The sequence below is a fragment of the Nyctereutes procyonoides genome, unplaced genomic scaffold (genome assembly GCF_905146905.1).
Source record: "Nyctereutes procyonoides isolate TBG_1078 unplaced genomic scaffold, NYPRO_anot_genome, whole genome shotgun sequence".
NCBI classification, from domain to species: domain Eukaryota; kingdom Metazoa; phylum Chordata; class Mammalia; order Carnivora; family Canidae; genus Nyctereutes; species Nyctereutes procyonoides.
This window is the reverse complement of record NW_026575146.1, coordinates 15,953,514-15,975,306: the sequence shown is the minus strand read 5'-3', so window position 1 is coordinate 15,975,306 and position 21,793 is coordinate 15,953,514. Positions and strand designations below refer to the sequence as shown.

Here is a 21,793-nt window from a genome sequence, read left to right as displayed (position 1 = left end):
CAGTAAATCCTTTCAGATCTACCCTCAAAATAAATCCAGAATAAACGAAATTGATATTGTTTTTATACATTCTTTCCTGAAGAATTTCCTTTCTGTTACCACCCAAGCATGGAAACCTTTGCTTGGCCTGGGAGAGTCATGATACTGATGGCATATTGAGTTTCCTGGAGGACTGTAAGCATTTTTGAGTAGTAAGTTCCTAGTCTCTTGGTCTTAAATCCTGAAAATCTCAGCACACTGCCCATCAAGGAGCACTGGAAGACCCCAAACCTTTCATTATTACCACATGCTAAAGCATGGGTTAGGAAATGGGTTGAATTGAAAGGGATGTTTACCCCCTGTGTTTACTCTGTGGTGGTAATAATAGCTAAATGTTATCGAACACCTGTTGTCAGATACTCATCTCGGCACCTTTGTATATATTTCCAGATGCTATCTAAATCTTTAGAGCAATACTTTGAGATAAGTCTTCCTTTCCTCATAATACAGCTGGGAAAATTGAGGCTTGGAAGGTTAAGTATCTAGACCAAAGTCACACAGCCAGTCTGTGGTAGAGCCTGATCAAAACCAGGACTGATTTCAAAGCTTCTCAAATCCTATTATGCCTGCCAAGGAAAGGAAATCAAGTAAAGTATCTTTGATTTGGAAGGCAAAAGTTTCTACCTGATTATTTAAAAACATTTCTTATATCAAATAAACACAGTTAACATCAAGGGCTAGGCCTAATGATAACATCCAGAACTTTAAAGTTGAAAGATATAATAATTCAACATAAAAGCAAATATCTCCTCTGTTCCTTTTGATCGTCATCACCAAATAGGCTGTTTTGATCCAGTCTTACTTATGTTCCAGAAGCAAACGGTTGAAATGTGCTGATGTCAACTACTTCTTAAAAGGGGCATTGTTAGAGGAACACTGCAAATTATTTGTTGATAAAATACAGGAAAATCTAATAAAATAAAATAAAAAATCACTTCTGATTCAACCACTCAGCTGTTTTATTTTTTCCATGTAGTCATAATCAGCCTGTAGACTCAACTTTGGTTCCAGACCATTTAAAAATTTAGTATTACATAATAAGCATTTCCCCAGCTATTAAACATTTGTAGGAAACAAATTTTAGTGGCTCTAAATCAAAGGGTGACAAACTTTATAACTGGTAAGATAGTGAATATCTTAGGCTTTGTGGACCATATCACCTCCATCACAACTATTCAGCTCAGCTGGTGCAGCATGAAAGCAGCCATAGGCAATGTATAACTGAAAGAGAGTGGCTGTGTTCCAATAAAACTTTATTTATAAAAACAGGTGGTGGAGCTGCTTTGGCCCACAGGCTACAGTCACGGCTCTGTAGTATCACATTATGCACTGTACGTAAGGTCTGTCGTATATATCATAATTCTTTTTTTTTAAATAAATTAATTTTTATTGGTGTTCAATTTACCAACATACAGAATAACACCCAGTGCTCATCCCGTCAAGTGTCCCCCTCAGTGCCCGTCACCCATTCACCCCCACCCCCCGCCCTCCTCCCCCTCCACCACCCCTAGTTCATTTCCTATATACCATAATTCATTGAGCTCTCTACCATGGGGCATTAGGTGATTTGCAGCGCTCTAACACAGTAGGATAGTGATGGACATGTAGACTCTCTAGCTCACCTCTTTGGTCTTCACAAAGTTCCGTTTCCTCTTAGCAGCAGGTTATCAAAGGTCAACCACTAAGACCCACTTAGTGGGTCTGGTGGGATAGAGCTATTAATAGGAAATACCCCAGAGAGTACTTTCCCCACCAGACATACAGGATTGACCGCATGGGGCCACTCACCTTCCTGGATCCAACAGGTTGCTACCTTACAGTATACGATCCCCTTCTTGGTTACAGAATAGATCATCTTTCAGAATCCTTCTGTGTTGCCACAAAGTATTTTTGGAATGAGTTCAGGAACATTTAGTTTTTGTCAATAGTCCTAACCTACTGAGAAGATAAGTTTAGTTCATTGGTGAGGATTTTCTATCTTGTTTTCATCTCTCAGGCCATGAGTAGCGAGTTAACTGAAGTGCGGATGCAGAGAGCATGAGAACATCCCTGCTGACGAGGTGGAGGCTGAGGGAAGGCAGACAGGGCCTCTCACGACCTGAAACCTGGCAGTGGACACACGCTGAATGGCTTTTAAATGGCTCCTCTGGGCAGAGTGGTGATTCCCAAGGCAATTTGGTTTTGTGTTCTGAGTGACAGGCACTTCCTTCTCATTGATAGCATGAGCAAGCACGAGTCAGGATAATTAGTTCATGCTTTTAGGATTTAAAGTAACCCCATGTTGAAAAGAAAAAAGCTGATTCTAGGAAAGATTTTTACCCATAACGTGACTGACCCTCTGTCACAGGCTCTCGTCAGCTCAAGATGTACAGAAACTTTGATCCTGGGGCTTTGACCTTGAAGGCATTCTGCTACCTCAGATGATAGCAAGTCTGTAGCCAGACGTCTCCTGGGTTGGCTCAGAGGCTCCAATGGCCTCAGCAGTTCTAGGTTATTGTCTCAGGGTCACAACGTGATGTCAAAGCCGTGGCACACTCAGCAGCCATGTTCACGGCAGAAAAAGTAGCTGGGCCTCCTGGCCATCTCTCTCCTTGTCATGGAGCAGAATTTCCCAGAAGCCCCAGAATGCATGCACCATTGCAGACCTCTGAGCCACCTGAGCAGAACTGGGTCAGATGCCTGCACTAAGTGAAGGGGGTCCAGGAGACACCAGGCTGGGGTGACGTCACTCATGGTTACCCCCCAGGGCCTGAGCATGTTGCCTTTGAAAAAGAGTGGAGGCTGTAAATGAAAGAGGAGGGGACAATGGCTGTTGGGTAGGCAGCCCTCGGTGTCTGGCCCCATGCCTCAGTGGGCATTCACGTTCATCATGGACTTTGTCGTGCAGTAGGAAACCTGGCCAAAAGTCTCAGCTTCCCCAGCTATTAGCTGGTGATTTTGAGGAAGTTACTTAATATCTCTGTGCTTCAGTTTGATCATCTATAAAGTGGGGGTATTCCTTTTGATTTCAAATTGAAGAGAATTTCTATAAATGCATAACTTGTGCCTGGCCTGCACGAAGCCCTCCCTTCCAGGGACAGCGAGTTCTTGGACCCACGGGGACTGGCCTGTAGGTCCCCGGGGAGCAGGCCCAGCTTTTATGGCTTGGTTCTCTTCTTCAAGAGAATTGCTTGTTGGGTCTGTGGGAATAACAAAAACAAAACCCATGGACATGGAGACACTTAAGCCCGAAAGGTGTCTGTGCTTTGTCTTTCCCACCGTGGGGGAAGATTATTATTGTTGTTGTTTGGCTTTTGGTGTTTTGTTTGTTTTAATCTAAATTTCAGTTTGCCAACATATAGCATAACACTTAGTGCTCATCCCATCAAGTGCCCTCCTTAGTGTGTTGTTTTTAACATAAAGGGAGCAAGCGGCTGTTCATGTCTACACAGGTGGGTAGGGTGCTGCGGCCCTGCTCTTCCCTGAGCTACAGCTGCGTGGTTGTTGGCAACGTGATAGGCCTCCTAGGTTCAGGGCATAACGAGACAGTTGTTGCCAAGAGCCCTGCAGAGGCTGCCTGCCTGTCCAGGTCACTGGCCCTATCACCCATGCCGCCGATCAATGACAGCTATCTCAACAAGTACCTTGGCCAATTCTGAAATTAGGGTGGAAAAGAGAGAGGCCAACTCACTAGATGAAAAGCAGGTTTTGTGTCTCTCCTGCCCCTTGCAGTGCCCTGGGTCCCTGGTCCTCTCCAGGCAGATGCAGGCCAGGCGGCCTGGCACAGCGGTTTGGGGCCTGCATGGAGCAGCCCCAGGGGCTGGCCTGTCGGTGGGCCCCACTTTGCCACCCTCCGAGTCAGAGAACCCTCCAGACCCCATTTCCTAGGCTGGGAAAGGAGAACTATGTCTGCCCTATTGGCAGAGCCAAGCGTGGCCGAGGATTGAGTGAGCTCTACGGACAAGGTTTGGTGTCACAACTGAGTGACCGGCTTGGAAAATGACACGGGCATCCCAGAGATGCTGAAATGTGCCCCCCAGTCCCCACGTGCCCAGATGCCTGCCCGCCCCCACTGAGGGCCTCCCCCCTCCTCCTCGCCCCATGGACTTATTAGCACAACCTCGGCCTCCGGTTGACTGGTTTTGGAGGCTCCTGGGGTCAGTGGCTTCTTGCTTCCCTGAGCTCTGGAACCATCCCCTTAGGCCTTTGGAGAGCGTATCTGTTCTTTTTCTAGTAACATCTCCAACAGCCATGAGAGGGCCAGTAAACCCTTTTCACAGACGCCCCGGGCCCCCTCCTCTGTTTCAGGGCTCCAAAGTCCTGGCCAAGAAGGAGCTGGCCTACGTCCCCATCATCGGCTGGATGTGGTACTTCACCGAGATGGTCTTCTGCACGCGCAAGTGGGAACAAGACCGCAAAACCGTCTCGAAGAGCTTGCTGCACCTCCGGGATTACCCTGAGAAGTATTTCGTACGTGAGACCCTGCGCAGCCACGCCCCCACCTGCACTTCCCCAGCCCCGGTGCACGCCCACGTGAGCAGCCTGGCACACCTCATGCCTGGCCTGCCAACCTGCCCTGCCAACCTGCCCTGCTGTCACATGCTACCCTATCCCTTTCCTTTGAGCTGACTGGTGCAGAAATAAATCTTCAGAACACTCTTGTCACACTCAACGCTCACTCTGGGTGCTCTTGTCACACACAGGATGATTGTGTCACAGACACACTCTGGATGCTCTTGTCATACACACATGCAGTCTATTGTCACACATTCAGATGCTCTCTTCTCATGTTCACATACATACTTGGGATGCTCTTGGCACATTCACATGCACGTATTCACACACAGACATACAGAGCCACACAGACGCTCACTCCTCTACTATCCTTAGATGGTAAACTTGTCTCCAAGGCCCCTGTAGACACGGAGAGGAAGGCCAGCCTCTGGGCCCCGCTCTGAGGCCATGGGCAGGTGTAGCTGCCAGGCCATCCCTGCTCTGGCCAGCAGGGCTCCTGTGGGGCCCTATGTGAGCGTGATGTATGGTGGGGGACAGCATGCGACTCGAGTGGGACCAAGGGCCATGTGCGTGACAGCTGCCCCGTTCCTTCCAGTTCCTGATTCACTGTGAGGGCACTCGGTTCACGGAGAAGAAGCACCAGATCAGCATGCAGGTGGCCCAAGCCAAGGGGCTGCCCAGCCTCAAGTACCACCTGCTGCCGCGCACCAAAGGCTTCGCCATCACCGTGAGGAGTTTGAGAAATGTAGGTAAGGAAGATCTCTGTACCCCTGCCCCCTGCAGCAAGGAGACCCACCGGCTCCCCGGTCTGAATAGCTCTCCCCTGGCAGCGCTTCCCAGCTGACCGAGGCTGGTGGCTGGTAGCCAGGGGGGCAAGCGGGGGACAAAGGCTGGTTAGCTAGGATCCAGGCCGCTGCCCGCCATCGCTCTTGCGCTCTCTCTCTCTCTCTCTCTCTCTCTCTCTCTCTCTCTCTCTCACACACACACACACACACACACACACACACACACACACACACACACACACTCCCCACACGCGGAGGCTGAGCAAACACTGCCCTCTGCTGCTCAGCCCCGGGACAGCAAGGCTGTGCTGACCTTGAGGCATCCCTGGGTTCCCACCTGGGGCCTCTCCTGGGTTCAGCCTGAGCCCACAATCGTCAGCCCAGGGTCTTGTGGTCATTCTGCTTTGCTTGGCACTTCTTGCCCATGTGTTGGCACCAGCTGCCTGCAGCTGATGAACCCTGTGGCCTTGCCGTCTGTGCCAGCGGACCGAGTCTGGAGCCCTGCATTCGGTGGGTGAGAACAGGAAAGCAGCTGCATTTATGAAGTCTCTTGTCAGGGACCCTGTCTCGCCTTAATCCTCGGCCCTTCGGTCCAGAAGCCCGGGCTTTGCCTCTCCTTCTCCCGGGCTGGCCTCCCTCCTCCCAAAGGCCCGCTTTCCTCGTCCAGCCAGAGGAGGCCAGGTGGAGGCCTGAAGGAGGCTGGGAGGAGGCTGGCCCCGGGCTCCGGTGGGCGGGGAGGGGCGGAGCAGGAGGCAGCAGCGAGGTCACACCAATGTCCCCACGTCCCCCAGGGGCCAGGCACCGCCCTGGCGGGAGGCGGGCAACAGGTCAGACAGCTTCTGTCCGCAGGTGATTATCTTTCTTCGGGGCCCCCAGGACACGACTTCTCTCTCTCTTGTGAGCCGAAGGATCTGAGGGGCGGGCGAGGGGGTCTCCTGCGGCACTGGCGGCCTCCCAGGCCACGTGTAAACCCGCCAGGGCCTCCCCTGGGCCACAGGGCCCTAAGTGAGCCCGCTGGGTAGCAGGCCCGCAGGGGGACCCCAGGCCGCAGGTGTGGGGGGAGCACGCCCGAGGGGGTCCCAGGCCACAGGTGCGGGGGGAGCACACCCAAAGGGGGGCCCAGGCCGCAGGTGCTACAGCAGGTGTGCCGAGCCCAGCCCCGCCCTCTATGCCCCACACCCGTTTCCCACCCCCCCCACAACCACCCGCAGGCTGACCCAGGTCACCTCCTGCCCAGGCATCACCCTGCTAGTCCTCGGCCTCCCATGGGAGCCACACCACCTAGGGGCACCAGCTGTCCGTCTGCAGAGCTGTTGCCCTTGAGACTCACCCCCAAGGCTAGAACCTGCCTGTCCCTGAGCTCCCTGCGGCCCTTGTCCCTCCTGACCCCAGCATGGGGTGGAGGTCGCCCACCTGTCGCCCGTCCCTCCTTCTGCCCCCAGACCCCCCCAGACCGCATCTAGCATCCCGCACTGCCCAGCAGGGTCGGAGCAGCGGGGACCGACCTGAGCGCGGGCTGCTCCCTTCGCGGGCCTGTGACCCGGGGCGCACCACCTCGCAGAGCTTCCACGGGGGCAGGGAGGGTTAAATGAGGACATCTGCAGAGGACTCAGCCTGGGCCTGGCACCTAATGTTGGAGGTTGCTGGGAGCCGCCTGCTGAGCCTGCTCGCCTCACCTTCGCCCCCTGGTGGGGGTGCCCCCCTTTCCAGAAGGCCCTGAGAGAGAGCCAGGCTGAACCGGCCAGGCAGGCTGTGCCCCCCTCCCCAGGGATAAGTGCCAGTACACACAGGGCACTTCTCATTTGCCCCCAGTGCCAGCTCGTCACACACGGCATGGCCAGAGCATGCTTGCCAGTCAAGGATACTTTCTTTTTACTTCCAGCTTACGGATGAGGAGGTTGGGGCTTGGAGAGAATCTAAGGAATTCATTCTAAGTGGCTCCACTAGCCCCCGGGGGGGGAGCTCACACCCAGGCTGCCTGGTGGCAGGGGCTGTGGGGGCTCCCCCCGATCTCAAGGCCTTTGCAGGCAGATGGATGTATGCTGGGCCCTTTTATCACTTCAAGACCCTTCTCTTGGGGTTGCTCCTATGGAAGAGGAGGGAATTGTGCAAATCATTAGTGTTTAGGCTGCCCTCTGAGGAACCCCCGTGGCTGCCCCCCATTCCTTGATTAACCAAAGTAACCCTGCATCAGGCTCCTGTGTAAAAGCCAGTCTGAAGAAGGTTGGAAACCCACTAAAGCACACGAGCTCCGTGACCCCTTCTTGCTCTCGGACCCTATGACCCCCCATAGCCACACCCCTCCAGCCTGAAGGCCTTTGACTCTCTCCGCCAGCCTCACTCTGCCATGGAGAGTGATACCTGCTCCCACCGGGGAGGACAGCCAGCCTCCAGTCCCAGGACAGAAAGGGGCAATGGTCTAGGTGGCTGGGAGTTGGGAGCTACCCCCAGGCACTCCTGCGAGCCAGCGGGAGAGACCCTCTCTCAGCCAAGACCAAGGAGCTGCCGGAGGGCCTCCTGCAGACCCCACAGGGCCGTCCAGCAGCAGGTAGAAGGAAATGCACAGAGGTTTTCTGACTGATTTTTGAATCTTGGTTCTTCATATTCCCTACCAGACCAAGATGACCCTCCTGTCATCCTCCCACCCACTTGATTAGTAGTCATTGCACATAGGCAAGCTCTCAGTGAAGTAGCAGGCTCACCATCTCCTGTCCCAGCGTGCCAGGCCCTGCGGGAGGTGCAGACTGGCCAGCTGAGCCAGCATGTGAGGAAGGCTTCGTGGGTCCCCTCTCCAGGGGAACAAGGTTTAGGGGGGCTGAGTGGCATGTCCCCAAGAAGGCCCCACAGGCACCAGGCTAACTTCAAAACTCATGTTCTTTCTCCCGCCCAGTCCCATCATCCAGACACGGCAGGAATGGCACTTGTCCGCACTCTGGATTCCTGTTCACCCACTGTCCGTTGACACCCTCTGCATCCCTCCCCACCTCCACCCACTGAGCAGGTGTGGGATCCGGGCCAGGCCCTGGGGCTGCAGCAGTGGGTGCTGACATACGCAGCATGCTGACAGGTTAACTCACCGCTCGGTTAGATGCATTAACATCACACATTCTTCTTTGCTCCTCAGCCATGTTTCAACTGACTCTAGTTCAATTCCCTAAGATGTCTCCAGCACCTTATTCTAGTTTGGGAGCTATCTTATTTTTTAGGGGGAGAAACACTCGTAAAATGGTTATACTGCCATAAATGTAGACACATCCTTAGGATTCAGACGGGCTGATCTTATTACTGATGTCTTCTAAACAGTGGTACTCATTTTAGTACTTCTAGATGGGACACTGCAGTATTGCTTTAAGCTGTCCTGACCGCAGTGATAACTCCGTCTCGGTTACTAAGTCATAGGATGCTTTTCTAATTACAAAAGGTGATGTGTGTTCCAGGTAGGGTATTTGGACAATATAGAAAAGCATGAAGAAGAACCCAGTAATCCCACCCTCCCGAGATAACCAGCCAGCAAATTTCATTATTGTTTTCCAATGTGTGTATCTACAAAACAAAATTGGGTTCACATGCTATATACTGCTTTGTATTTGTTTTATTTTTTTATAGTTTCAGCTGTATATGACTGTACACTCAATTTCAGAAATAATGAAAATCCAACACTGTTGGGAGTCCTAAATGGGAAGAAATATCACGCAGATTTATATGTCAGGTGAGTTGGTATCATTTCCTTTCCAAAAGAGACTGTGCCCATCAAAGTAAATAGATCACAAATGGCTTACAGACCTCTTTCCAGGGCAGTCTTTACTATTTTCTTGTCTGCAACCTGTAATGAAACGAACTTCATTGTCTGTATATTAGGAGCTTGAGACACAGCGCGAATGTCGATGATCAGGAGAAGGTTCCTTTCTTCTCAGCTGCTTTGATTCTCTCTGAACAATTCATACTCATCACAGAGTCAGGTTGAGCAGATGGAAAAGAGTATTTTAGAGTCATTTTGAGACTGAGTGTGAAGAGATTACTTTACTGACCCCTTTTCTTGGAGGGCGTGTCTGCTACATACAGATACACACAGAGAAGAACACGTATAATTTGTAGGGAGGTCTAGAATCAAATGGAGAACACTTTAGCAGTATCTTACTTATGTGTTACATTCCAAGCTATAACGATTTTATTGAAAACATGTCACAAGATACTAGGCAAAGCAGTTCTCTTGGCCCGTTTTTCACCTTACACCCTGGTCTTCTGCAATGCCATCAAGATGAATGGGAAAAAAAATGGAAAGATGCCATAGACAGCAAAATACAGCAGGGACTCACACATAGAAGCCAGTGTGACAGGGCTAAGTCATGGCCCTGGGTTCTTATGCACTAGGATGTCTTCCCAGAAGGCTAACCCAGATGATCTGACATGCCCGCTGTTGGAGAACTAGCTAAGTGTTCTACAAAATTTGATGACTTTTGAAAAGACCTTACAGATGCCAAAGTCTAACACACGATGTAAATTCAGTGGCTGATCATCACCACGAGGCTGCAAGAAAAGCTCAGACCTTCCAGGAGAGATGTTTTGGTGGCCTGACAGCCTGAATTAACCAGCGTTCTCGGTGGAAATGACTCTGTCTCCCCCCTAATAAGTAGAAAGAAGCATCCTATTGTTTGCTCCTGCCACAGTTAGCAGTCTACCTGCTTACAAAGTTTAAGGCTTATGAGGGCAGGACCACCAACCTTCCCGAGGGAGGCCTTCTCCCAGAGGTAAAGGAGGCTTTGTCCCCTGGGCCCTATAGACACACCTGGCAGGGGCTCTGCTGAGTGGCCAGCTGGGCTCCAGGTATTTGGGGACACCTCGAGCTGTGCAAGATTATTGGACCTCCACTAGGGTCACCTCTCGGATAACAGCAACTTTCTGGAGCGCGTGGAGGAATGAGGGCGTTAAGAGCTGAAACCATACCAGGTGGGCCCTCCAGGGCAGGTACATGACAGTGTCTCCAGCCCCCTCCCCCAAACACACACACACTTCTCCTCCCGGTGCAGGTGCACCTTCTAAATGGGACAGGCTGTCTCGGGTTTTACCTCAATACGAAGCATTAAAACAGGAAGGGCAGGGCTGTCAAGTAAGTTATTGAAAAGAGCAAAACTGCCTCAACTCCTCCTCTCCAAATAAATAGTATGCAGGCTTTCTAACCTTTTTCAAGAAACACACGTGGAGCTCTGGTTTCCAAACCCGAGGAAGCCAGGATGCGTGAAGGAGTCGGGTATTCGTGGGAGCGAGTGTAGGAGTTTACAGGGTAATTTTTCCATCGTGTGAAAACTTACCCTGTACAATGCTGCCTCTGTTAGAAGACGAAATCCCACATTCTCTTAACAGGCTATGGTGTGACAGATAAGCTCTAAAAATGTACCTTGTTACTGAGCTAGTCCTAAGCCAGAGAGGGGAGTGAAGCCACTGTGGCAGTCATGGGGGATGCACAAAACCGGATACGAATAAATATGCCCCAAAGTCACAAAACCCAGCAACCTGAGAACAAACAGAACTAGATACACAATAGAATAATAGAAGGTGTGGCCCAGTGGCTTCCTGCCTGCTCTGGGAGGCTGTGTGCAAGGGGCTGAGCCTCCAGCACATGCCTGCACCAACCCCAGGGCCACCCTGGAACTTCCCCCACCTCTGGTGAGCAAAGAGCCATGGGGCCTGGCCAAGGTCCCCTGCTTTCTCCATGTTCCCCAGAATATACATCCTTCTATTTGTCGAAACCTTTGCAGCAGGTCTGCCTCCACATGGGCCAAGAGGCCAGAGGAGTCACTGGATGGGAGACACGACACCATTGTGTTAAGTCATTACCTGGGCGAGAGAAGCACTCTCAGTATAGTATTACCTGTATATAGATTCTGTGTATATTGGATTATAACAGTTGGAAAATGGGTCAAGACTGCTCTCTCTTGAAGAGGCCAACACCCGGTTCCATGACGTAGGGAGGGAAGCGAGAGAGGCAGGCATCTCTTGCTGATGGTGCCGGTGTCAGAGTCACTGAACCTGCCATAGGTCATTCCTTTGGGGACCAGGATGGTATCTGGGCCAGAGTCTCCCCACTATGGCTGTGAATATCCCTGTCAGTTGAGCTGCCCTTTGCACATCCACATGACCTAGACTCCATGGACAAAATCCAGAGATGTCAAGCATTGTTACTTTGAAAGCACGGTTGGGGCAGGTGGCGCTGGCCCCCTCCCTGCTAGCTGCTCTCTGCTTTGTAGGCGGATCCCTCTAGAAGAAGTCCCAGAAGATGAGGACGAGTGTTCAGCTTGGCTCCACAAGCTCTATCAGGAGAAGGTAAGTGCAGCACATGGTCCTGCAAGACCCAAGGACTGGTTTCCAGGAGTAGCTCTGGGTGCACCATGGGAGCCTCTTGGGAGTTGATTGTGGTGACAAGCTTATCTCCATCCGTGTGCAACCCCAGGCCTCAGTTAGTGACCACCCCAGGGCTGACTCTTCTTGGCAATGGGAAGAGAATGTAACAAAATATGTTCTAAGGGGGCTTCACAGGAAGCATGATGGGTGCAGTGGGCAGGGAGTGATGGCTCCCAAAGGGCTGTGTCTACCTTCCTGTTTCTGGTTCTTTCAGGGGAGATGGGGGTGGAGTGTTCTTTCAGCAACGTGTATGATCACGATGCTTCTGGCCCCACACTGTGGCTGCCTGTGTGGCCTCAACAGCACAAGCAAGAGCAAGATGGTGCCTTGTAGGATTCCCCCCACATCTGGCATGTGTCCCAGCTCCTGAGCTGTCCCCACGCCCCTCCGCCTGCCACATACACCTCCCACACATACACCTCCTTTCCTTCCTCTGAACAGGGCCTTTACCTTTCATTGGCTTCTCTCCCCCGAGACACAGGCTAGGGGCAGAGGACATCAGATCATTCCTGCCCTAACTGCTTGATCTCATAAAGGAGAGAAGGTTGGCTTCCACCCAGTGAAGGCGTCGGTATGACCCAGTCTCATCGCCCATGAAGACTTATTTCTGCTTCAGCATACATAACCAGCCTATGACCTAGAATCCAGTACGTTAAGTAGGAAAGTTCATTGAACCTGTTGCCAGGTTCCCTAAATAGAGACTGGGGGCACGTGCCCTCTGTTCCTCCTCATCCCCGTAGAGAAGATAATAGCACAGAACTTTATGGGCCATCCACTCCAGGTGAATAAGAATTTTAATCCTTCCTTTGAGAATGTGTTTTGGCCCCAAAGACTTCCAGATTACCACCATGCCATTAAGTCGAGCCTTCCAAAGATGCTCAGTTTGGGGGATCAAGAGCCTGGTACTCTCTCAGCATGAAGTCGCTTTTATGTTCCCAAGGAAGTGATTTTGCGATGCTTCCTTTACAAGCCCATTCGCAGAATTTGCCATTTGGGGGTCCTTTTTTTTTTAAGATTTTATTTATTTATTCATGAGAGACACACAGAGAAAGAGCGAGCGAGAGAGAGAGAGAGGCAGAGACATAGGCAGAGGGAGAAGCAGGCTCCATGCAGGGAGCCCGACATGGGTCTCCAGGATCACGCCCTGGGCCGAAGGCGGTGCTAAACCCCTGAGCCACCGGGGCTGCCCTGGGGGTCTTTTCAGAACGGGCTATAGGGTTAGGCATCTGGTTTCCTCTTCTAAACAGAACTCAGGCCTACCTGTCCCAGAGTGGGGACCGAGCGGCCTCAGAGATTCACCCCGCAGGTTGGAGGGGGCCCTAGAGACTCCGATTTCTAGGAGGCCCCCTCTGACACGTGGCCAGCAGGCTCTGCTCAAACACGCACTGCAGGTGCTTTTAAGCAGGGCTCCCAGGTACTAGTTCCTGGGCCGCCGCAGGCCTGGGCCTGACAGAAACACACACAGTCTATGTTCCTTTCCTCCAGTTTCATGCACGAGGCAGCATTCTCCTTGTGCTGTTTTCTGGTTTAATCATCTGGGCAGTATAAAAAAGGTCACTGTTAGCAAGAAGAAACATGTGCTAAGAAAAGGCCTCAGAAAGGAATCCTTTGTAGAGAGAACCACACAAACAAATCTAACCAGTGCGGGCCCCGAAACCCAGCAAAGCAAAGGAGATTTTTCTCCATCAGCAGGACATTGGTGGCCATGAAATAAGCTGAACCACTTGGGCGTTCAGCAAAGAGGCACCTTTTCTTCTTTTAAAATTTATTTTTTAGAAAGATTTTACTTATTTATGAGAGACACAGAGAGAGGCAGAGACAGGCAAAGGGAGAAGCAGGCTCCCTGCAGGGAAACTGATGCGGGACTTGATCCCAGGACCCCGGGATCATGCCCTGGGCCGAAGGCAGATGCTCAATCACTGAGCCACTCAGGCGCCCCTCCTTTTTTAAGAACAAAAATATTTTGTTCGTTTATTTCAGGGAGAGAGAAAGAGAGAACAAGCAGGAGGAGAGGCAGAGAGAGAGAGAGGGAGAAGCAGGCTCCCCACTGAGCAAGGAGCCCCACACAGGACTCAATCCCAGGACCAGTGGAACATGACCTGAGCCCATGGCAGATGCCCTAGCCACTCAGGTTCTGCCCCTAAATTGCACCTGTCCTCTTGATGAAGTCTCTCCGGAGGTTTTTCTCTAAACTCCGTATGTATTAAAATGATAGCGTTCAGTCTGGAAGAGGTTCTCGAAACCATCATCCAGTTCAAAGCCCTTATGCTAGTGATGAGGAAACTCAGGTCCAGAGAATGACATCGTGTGCCCATCTTCCAGCCAGGTGGCAGAGGGCCAGGTCCTTTCTCCATCCCGAGAGTGTTGTGAGCAGACCTTTGAGGCTGGCCTTGTCCCTGGAGGGACAACCACTGAGCAGTAGGCAGGAGTGGTCAGTGGTGCCTCCAGGGGGCAGTGTGGACAGGTGTGAAGGAACCACTGTATCCTGTCCTTTGGCTGGGTCTGGGGCTTCATGTGTTAGAAATCCTGCTGCCCCGCCAAGCTTGCCCAAGTGCTTCTGTTTTAATGGTCATCTGTCAGGTTTATGGTGTTGAAAGTCAATTCTGTTGACTTTGAGCTTGGGACTTTAGGGCAGCAGTTCTCTGGTTTTGCTTTCACGGACAGGTGTCTGCAAAACGTGGGAGGGGGTGGTGGGCAGCCAAGCAGGCAGGTGCTGATGTTTCTTTCTGTTCAAGAAGAGATGTAAGGAGAAAACCACTATCTACCACTGTCATTTTAACACTCAGATAGGAAGGGCATCGTGTCTTGAAATGAGGTCTTCATTTAAGGGGAACACATTTAGCATTTAGGAAATAAGTGCACAGTGTTTATTGTGTGTCAGTATCCAGTACCGCTGCTGGCTGTGGGGCATGGGCTTCGAGAAACCATCCATGCCTCACGTGATCTCTTTGGGGACAATAGCAGCTCCCAAATCACTTTTCCCCAGAGCTGTCGTGGCCACTCCATCATACAGTTTAAACAAATTCTAACTTTTCTCTTCTGACAGAAATTACTTCCTTCCCTGGCTTGCAGTGTGAAGTCGGCTAAAGGGATGAGGGATTAGCCAGTAACGGTGCAGATTGAAAAGCGGGTGCAGGATGCAGCATTCGAGCCGTCCCGTGGGTGTGTAGGGTTCCCAGGGCCACGGCTGGGGGCTGCTCTGTGTGCGGTGCAGAGGCCTGCGGGAAACTCTTCATGCCCGAGAAGTAAGGGTTTTCCAAGCCGGCGATGGCGGCAGGATCTTTGGCTTGGCCCCGTGCTACAGTGCTTTGCAAACAACACACTCCTGGCCTGAGTTCTGCCTGCGTGTCAAGACATTTTTTATTTTGCTGAGCCAAAAGTTGTGAAAACTCAGCCGGTCCAGCTGTTTGTGGACGGCCCAGCCTTTGGTGCCGCCTCTTGAGGCTTTGGTGCGCTCAGGGGATTTGCCCTTTGTTGGGAGCATCTCCTCCTCCTTTAGACTTTTGGGGTGATATTTCTTTCTGGAAACAAACCAACTCCCCTTTCACTAAATACACTTCCCAATTCCAACTTATCCTATGCCGTGGGATGCTAACACCCAGGAACAAAAAAATGGAAGCATCATTAACCAAGGCTGTTTCCCTGTGGGATGGACTTGATTACAAAAGAGGTAGCACAACCAAGAGAGGCCACGACCATTCTGATGCTGGAGCTGACATGTGGCCCCAGCCAGGTGCTCCTGTGTCCTACCCTGCAGGGTCACAGAGCCACAGCGATGTCACTTTGGAGCCCAGCAAGGGTTACTGCAGCAGCCATGTCATGGAGGCAAAGGGGGGTGGGCGTGCAGTGAGGGGCTGTGGGGAGAGACTGAGTCTTCTAAACAAAACAGAGAAAAAGAAAACTCTGGAGAGAATTAGTTCCTTAGAAAAGGGAGTGCTTTTTCCTCTTGCTAGAAGTACAAATAGCTTTTGGCTTAGCGAGTGTCTTTCTGGCACAAGACGATAAAGCAGCATCAGTTCCCTGCAGAAACTTTGCAACAGACAAGAACTAACAAGACTATTAAGGCAAAGAATTAAAAAAAAAAAAAAAAAACTGCCCATTTTTAAAATGGGGGAGTTTTATGGTTTATAAATGACACCCAATAAAGCTTTTTTTTTTTTTTTTTAAAGGCACTAAAGTATCCCCTTCTGTCTCAGTCCAATCAGGCTTCTGTAGCAAAGTGCCAGGGAGCAGGTGGCTTATAACCAGCAGGCATGTCCCTCTCACAGCTCAGGAGGCCAGGTGACCAGGAGCCTGAGAGCAGGGCCAGTACGGCTGGAATCTGGCCACGGTCCCCCTGGGGCTGCCGTGTCTCACGTAGTGGATGGGCACGGAGGCTCTCTAGGATCCCTGTGATAAGGGTACTACTCTCCCAAGCATGAGGGCTCCATCCTCCACAAGGCCCCAGCTCCCAAGACCACCACACTGGGATTAGGCTTCCAGGTGGAGATTCCGTGGGGGGGTGGGGGGTGGGGCACAAACATTCAGTTTGTAGCAACCCCCTTGCCCAGTTATTGGGCTCTGGTGGTCCCCACCTGGGATGGGGAAAATCACCCAATGGCAGGGAGGTAATATGGGAGGACTTGGCAGACTTAGGGGCCCTCTTGCTGGCCATCAGACAGGTCACTGTCCCCCCTCCCGAGAGGTTGCTGTAGGCTCTGTCTCCCTGGAGGGTGGGAGCACTCGGCACATGAATCAATTGTCCTGAAATTGCTTGATTATTTTGTCCAAGAGCAGAGACGCAGGAGGACAATCTGGACCAGGGAAGGGGCTCCAGGGAAGGGGTCCAAGGCTCTCCTTCCAGAATGGCCTGTTTGTGGACTCATCTTAATAATGACCCTAAGTGGGGTGCCTGCGGGGCTCAGTCGGTGGAGCATCTGCCTTCAGCTCAGGTCATGATCCTGGGGTTCTGGAATCGAGTCCCAAGTCGGGCTCCCTGCTCAGCGGAGAGCCTGCTTCTCCTCCTCCCCTTGCTCATGCTCTCTCTCTTAAGGGGTTAAATAAAATCTTAAAAAAAAAAAAATGACCCTAAGTGGTCAAAAAAGCATATCGCTCAGTCCATCCTGATTGGGGAAAACAGAGAAGTGTGATCTATTTTAGAGATTTCTCTCTCAGGCTATTAAAAGGAGAATTTCGGCACCTAAACTGGAAGTTCTGGATACGTGGAAGCTTGTTTTCCAGGAAACTTGGCTCCTTAGACAACTGAGACATTACCAGCCTCAGACAGGGACCTAGAGATACACTGTCAGCCCCGGGATGTTTTCAGAATATTCTAATTTGTTGCTGATATTTAGAAATGGGCAAACCTGCCCCACCCCATGTCTGCCAGTTGCCGGCCCTCATGCCCACATGGTTCCTGGGGGATGGTGTCGGTGTCCTGGTGCCAGTCTCTCTGTCCTCATAGCCTGTCACCCAGCCCACCACCCGGCACCTGCTGTGTGTGTGTGCGTGGGGGGGGGGGTCTCCTGGCCCCGCAGCATCACTCACTCCCTGGGGGCTCCCTGGTGCTTCCTGTGCCCAAGACCCCCTGCAGGCTCCTCAGTGACACACACACACATTGGGGACAGGCAGTCTCCTTTATCCGCGGTCTCAGCCATGGCCAGTGGCAGTCCAGAAGCAGGGGAGCCTTCTGACGCACCGCCAGGTCAGTAGTAGCCACACAGCATCTAGACCATTCCCCTCACTTCATCTCACCCCATCCCCAGGAGGGACACCATGTTTGCATTACCTGGATAACAGTATTTTGTTGTAATTGCTCTATTTCGTTACTGTACCTTGTCTAAAAACGAGACTATCACAAGCGTGTAGGTACAGGGTAGATACAGGGTGGTAGATACAGGGCCCGGTGCTGTCTCTGGAACCCGTGGAAAAGGGTGGATGCCTGTGGTCTCGGGTCGGGCACCAGATGAGAATCTGCTCCTACTTGTCTGACAGGAGACTCTTGACCATCTGGCTGTCTCGACAGTCACTTATCAGAGCTGCTAGATCCTGAGGAAGGAAGGAGGTGTAAGGGCAGTGCAGCTGGAGGCTGGCCTGGGCTGGGCAGTGGGCCCTCCTTTGCTGGTGTCCTCCGCAGGTGCCTCACTTCCTGTGAGCAGCCCCATAGCTCCTCCTCCTGGTGCAACTTCGGTACACTGGCCTTCTGCTATCGGGACAGTCATAGGTTAGGCGCAAGAGGGCAAGCTCATGGCTCTGCCTGAGGCTCACGGTTCTAGTCTGTTCTGTTCACTGAGGGCAGGTGTGTGTTGTCTCAGTTCATTCTCCACTGGCCTGTTCTGGGTGGCAGTGCTGCCTTTCTTGCCAACCAGGAGCCTGGCTGCCTGACCAGAGGCAGGTAAGTACTAAGGACTAGGATGGACCCTGGGCTGGCCTGGCACCAAAGCTCAAGCTCCTATGCCTGGGCTAGTGACAGAGCTGTGATGGTCCTGCCTCTATGGGAAGGGGACAGCCAAGTTCAGTATTGGTACGACATATCAGGTGCCTGCAAGATACCTGTTGGGGTGATGCTGCAGCCCTTCCCCTCCTTCCCCCTAGTTCTGCTGGGCTCTCACAGGGACCCCAGGTGCTCTGAACTACCCTCAGAAGCAGAGTCTTGGGAAGGGCCTGCAGGAGCTTGGTGTCATGCATGAGGAAAGTACTTCAGAGCTACCTCTCTGTCCCCAGGATGCCTTCCAGGAGGAGTACTACAGGACGGGCACCTTCCCAGAGACACCCATGGTGCCCCCCCGGCGGCCCTGGACGCTCATCAACTGGTTGTTCTGGGCCTCCCTACTGCTCTACCCTTTCTTCCGGTTCCTCATCAACATGATCAGCAGCGGGTCTTCCGTAACCCTGGCCAGCTTTGTCCTTGTCTTCTTTGTGGGTAAGTAAAGAGCAAGAAGCGCGAACGCCTGCCCTACCCATGCTACTGTGAGGAGCATCTGACAGGCGGACAGGTGGAGGCAGAAGTGGGGGTGAATTCAACCCAGGTGCTGCAGCATCTGTGAACAGAAGGCACAGGATGGACAGGGAAAACTAGATGCCAGGACTCACATTCAGATACACCCAGAATCCCAGGCCTGGAGGAATTCACATACGGTTGCTTTCTGCCTGGCGAGGGAGCAGCCACCGGAACTCCTCCCAGAGCAGGAGCTCCGCAGACAGCTCTGTTCATTGTAATTATTTCTCCTTCTCCCCAGGAAAAGCATTTCCTGGAGCCCAGCAGCATCTGACAAAGGCTCTTGCCCATTCAAAGCAGGTCCAGGACCCTTTGGGGAAGTGCGTGTGCTTCTTGAACTTGGTTGCCACATGCATTGACATCGAATAGAGAGATTTGGGAGTTTTTCATTAATCCGTACTGGCTTCATGGACCAGTAGTTTCAAATGACTGTGATTTCATCATTGCACCAAGGTTCCCTGCACACTGCCACTTGTATCTGAAGTGGGGCGGCCAGATGCCACAACATCTGTTTCCTGCTCTATGAACAGGGGAGCCAGAGGGAAATTTGGTAGGATTCCCTGGGAGAGGCAGCCCCATTTCACTGCCAGCTCCTCTGGAGTCTGAGGAGGAAGGCATCCTCCTTTGAGACTTTGGAAAACTCAGGCAGAGTGTACCTTGCGTTTCTGAGACCAAGGAGACATGGCACGGAGTCAAAGCATGCAGTGATCACGTGTGCTTGTTTCAAATGGACATAGCTCAGTTATCCCTACAAAAGATATAGGTGCTGAATGAATGCTCAAAACAATAAATTGTGGCCACCTACACATGTCATGACACAGAAAACCTATCTCCTTCTTTTGGATCAAGCCAACCAATTCTAGACTGTTTGCAATAGGCAAACTGGCCATTGTTCCTAGAATAGACTCTACTGTAGTCTCTTTTTAAAGTGAACGGTTTATTTTAATGCTGAAAATTAAAATAATACCTGCTTTGTGCAGAAAAAAAGAAGAGGGTAAAGGAGAAAACCCATTTCTAATGATTTAACTCCCCAAACAGGCCAGAGGACCCCCCACCCCCACCCTGGCTGCTGTGTGCTGGCCAGGTGTCCAGGAGCTGTGGTCATCAGGGTGCCCAGAGGGTGGGAGGCAGACTAAGCTTGTCTGTCTTCAGAGGCAGGAAGGCAGACATACAGACCAGTGCCCTGGGGAGAATAGGGCTCCTTGGTGATGAATATGTAGAGTGTCAAAACAAGGGCTGACCACTCACCACTCCCTCCCCAGGAGATGGGGTCTCCAGGAGCTCTGGAGGAGCTGACTGCTCTGAGCCCCCCGCCCCTTGCCCCATAGACCAGTGCATCAGCTGCCAGCTCAGGCCTCACTACACTCTGTCTAGGATTTCTCTGTGTCTCATTCCCCTTACCAGGCCTGTGAGCAATGTCTCTCTGCAGTGTCATCATCCCGACTGCATGGTGGTTCTAATATTGGGCAGGTCCTCCTTAGAACTGGCCATTTGTAACTGACCCATGAGATACACAGGCCTAGTCGGGCTGGGCTGCGCGGGCCCCATGTCAGGCAGTTCCATGTGTGTGAGTGACAGTTCACAGAGCATGATGCTATAATGCTTTTAAACATGTGTGTCGTGACTTGGAGACTTCAGATTATCACCCATCTATCCATTCTGAAATGTGTATTATAAACAGACTATGTGCAGGCCCTGTGTTTGGTGCCATTTTCTTTGCCCTGAAGGAGCTCACCCAGTCTGCTCTCTTCAATAGAGCAGCTTCAGCTGCACTCTGTGAACTCGGCCCTATTTTCAGCTTCCTGGGGGCTCAGCTGGGCTCTCACGAGGGTCCCTTCTGTTCTCTCTTTAGGCCGATCCCACTTGGAGAAAAGGCTTTCAGAGGAGGCAGAGGTTTTTCTCATTCAACTGCTCTAATACTTGTACCAAGAGCAGAATTGGGCACAAAATAGACATTTGAGCTCTTGCACTCTCCAGGCTCCAAGCTTTGCTCAAGGGTGTTTTGTCTTTGCCATGGGGGCCAGTATAGGAAGCATTCTGTAAGCCTTATGTACAGTAGAGCATGGCTTAGCAAATTTGAAGGGTTGAAGGATTAAAACCCACCAGCAGGACAACCTTGCTGTGTTTTAATGTCACGGAGTCTGATGCCCGTGCTCAAGGATCACTGTGACAGGATTATGCAATGGGCCCCAAGTTGGCGAGTGAGATCTCAGCTGATGCTTTTTTTTTTTTTTTAAAGATTTTATTTATTCAGGATAGTCACAGAGAGAGAGAGAGAGAGAGAGAGATAGATAGAGAGAGAGAGAGGCAGAGACACAGGCAGAGGGAGAAGCGGGCTCCATATAGGGAGCCTGATGTGGGACTCGATCCCGGGTCTCCAGGATCGCGCCCTGGGCCAAAGGCAGGCGCCAAACCGCTGCGCCACCCAGGGATCCCTCAGCTGATGCTTGAGGTCTGCAGACCGCTGACCTCTCAGCATTCTCCCCGGCAAATCACCCTGGAGCCCCCGTGGGCTCTACCTAACTCCCTGCACTTACCATTTCTGCAGCTTCTATGGGAGTTCGATGGATGATTGGCGTGACAGAAATCGACAAAGGCTCTGCCTACGGCAACATCGACAGCAAGCAGAAACGGAGCGACTGACCCGACACACTAGCGCCCAGAGGGGACTTTGGGGACTGGTGGACGCTGCCTGTCATCCTTAGTGGGACCCAGGGACGAAGTGGGGTGAGCCCCTGCTGGGAAGGCAGGGAGTTTGGTCTCAATGCCAGATGGGGAGGAAGATGTTCTTAAATCTTTTTTTCCCCATAATGCTTTAGTGGGTTTTGATTTTCTTTTCGTGTGAGTGTGTGTGTGAGTGTGTATGTGTGTGTCAGGGAAAGAATACCTATGTGAGAATAATGTGCAGTTGAGTGCCAGCCTTATTTTGTGATCAGAGGGGATCTGAGGCACAGGGGGAGGGCAGGGATGGGGAACAGAGGATTCCCCTTCATTCTTTGGTGCTGAGTCTTCTGTACTGGATTGCAAGTGATTGAAAGGCGCTTAGGTAAGATGACTAAATTATGCCTCCAAAAACAATTAAAGTGTTTGGCTCCCTGTG

At 51.7% G+C, this 21,793-nt stretch overlaps 1 protein-coding gene across 3 annotated transcripts in view; it reads left to right on the top strand.

Annotated features, from left to right (window-relative positions):
- AGPAT4 (1-acylglycerol-3-phosphate O-acyltransferase 4) overlaps positions 1–21,793 on the top strand; it is a 127,993-nt gene extending 106,200 nt beyond the window's left edge. For all 3 annotated transcript variants that reach the window (XM_055310602.1, XM_055310601.1, XM_055310600.1), the window contains 6 exons: positions 4,327–4,488; positions 5,129–5,282; positions 8,925–9,027; positions 11,564–11,639; positions 18,420–18,618; positions 21,242–21,793. In XM_055310602.1, coding sequence (XP_055166577.1) covers positions 4,327–4,488; positions 5,129–5,282; positions 8,925–9,027; positions 11,564–11,639; positions 18,420–18,618; positions 21,242–21,336 — 789 coding nt within the window. In that variant the 3' untranslated portion in view covers positions 21,337–21,793. The remainder of the gene's footprint in view (positions 1–4,326; positions 4,489–5,128; positions 5,283–8,924; positions 9,028–11,563; positions 11,640–18,419; positions 18,619–21,241) is intronic.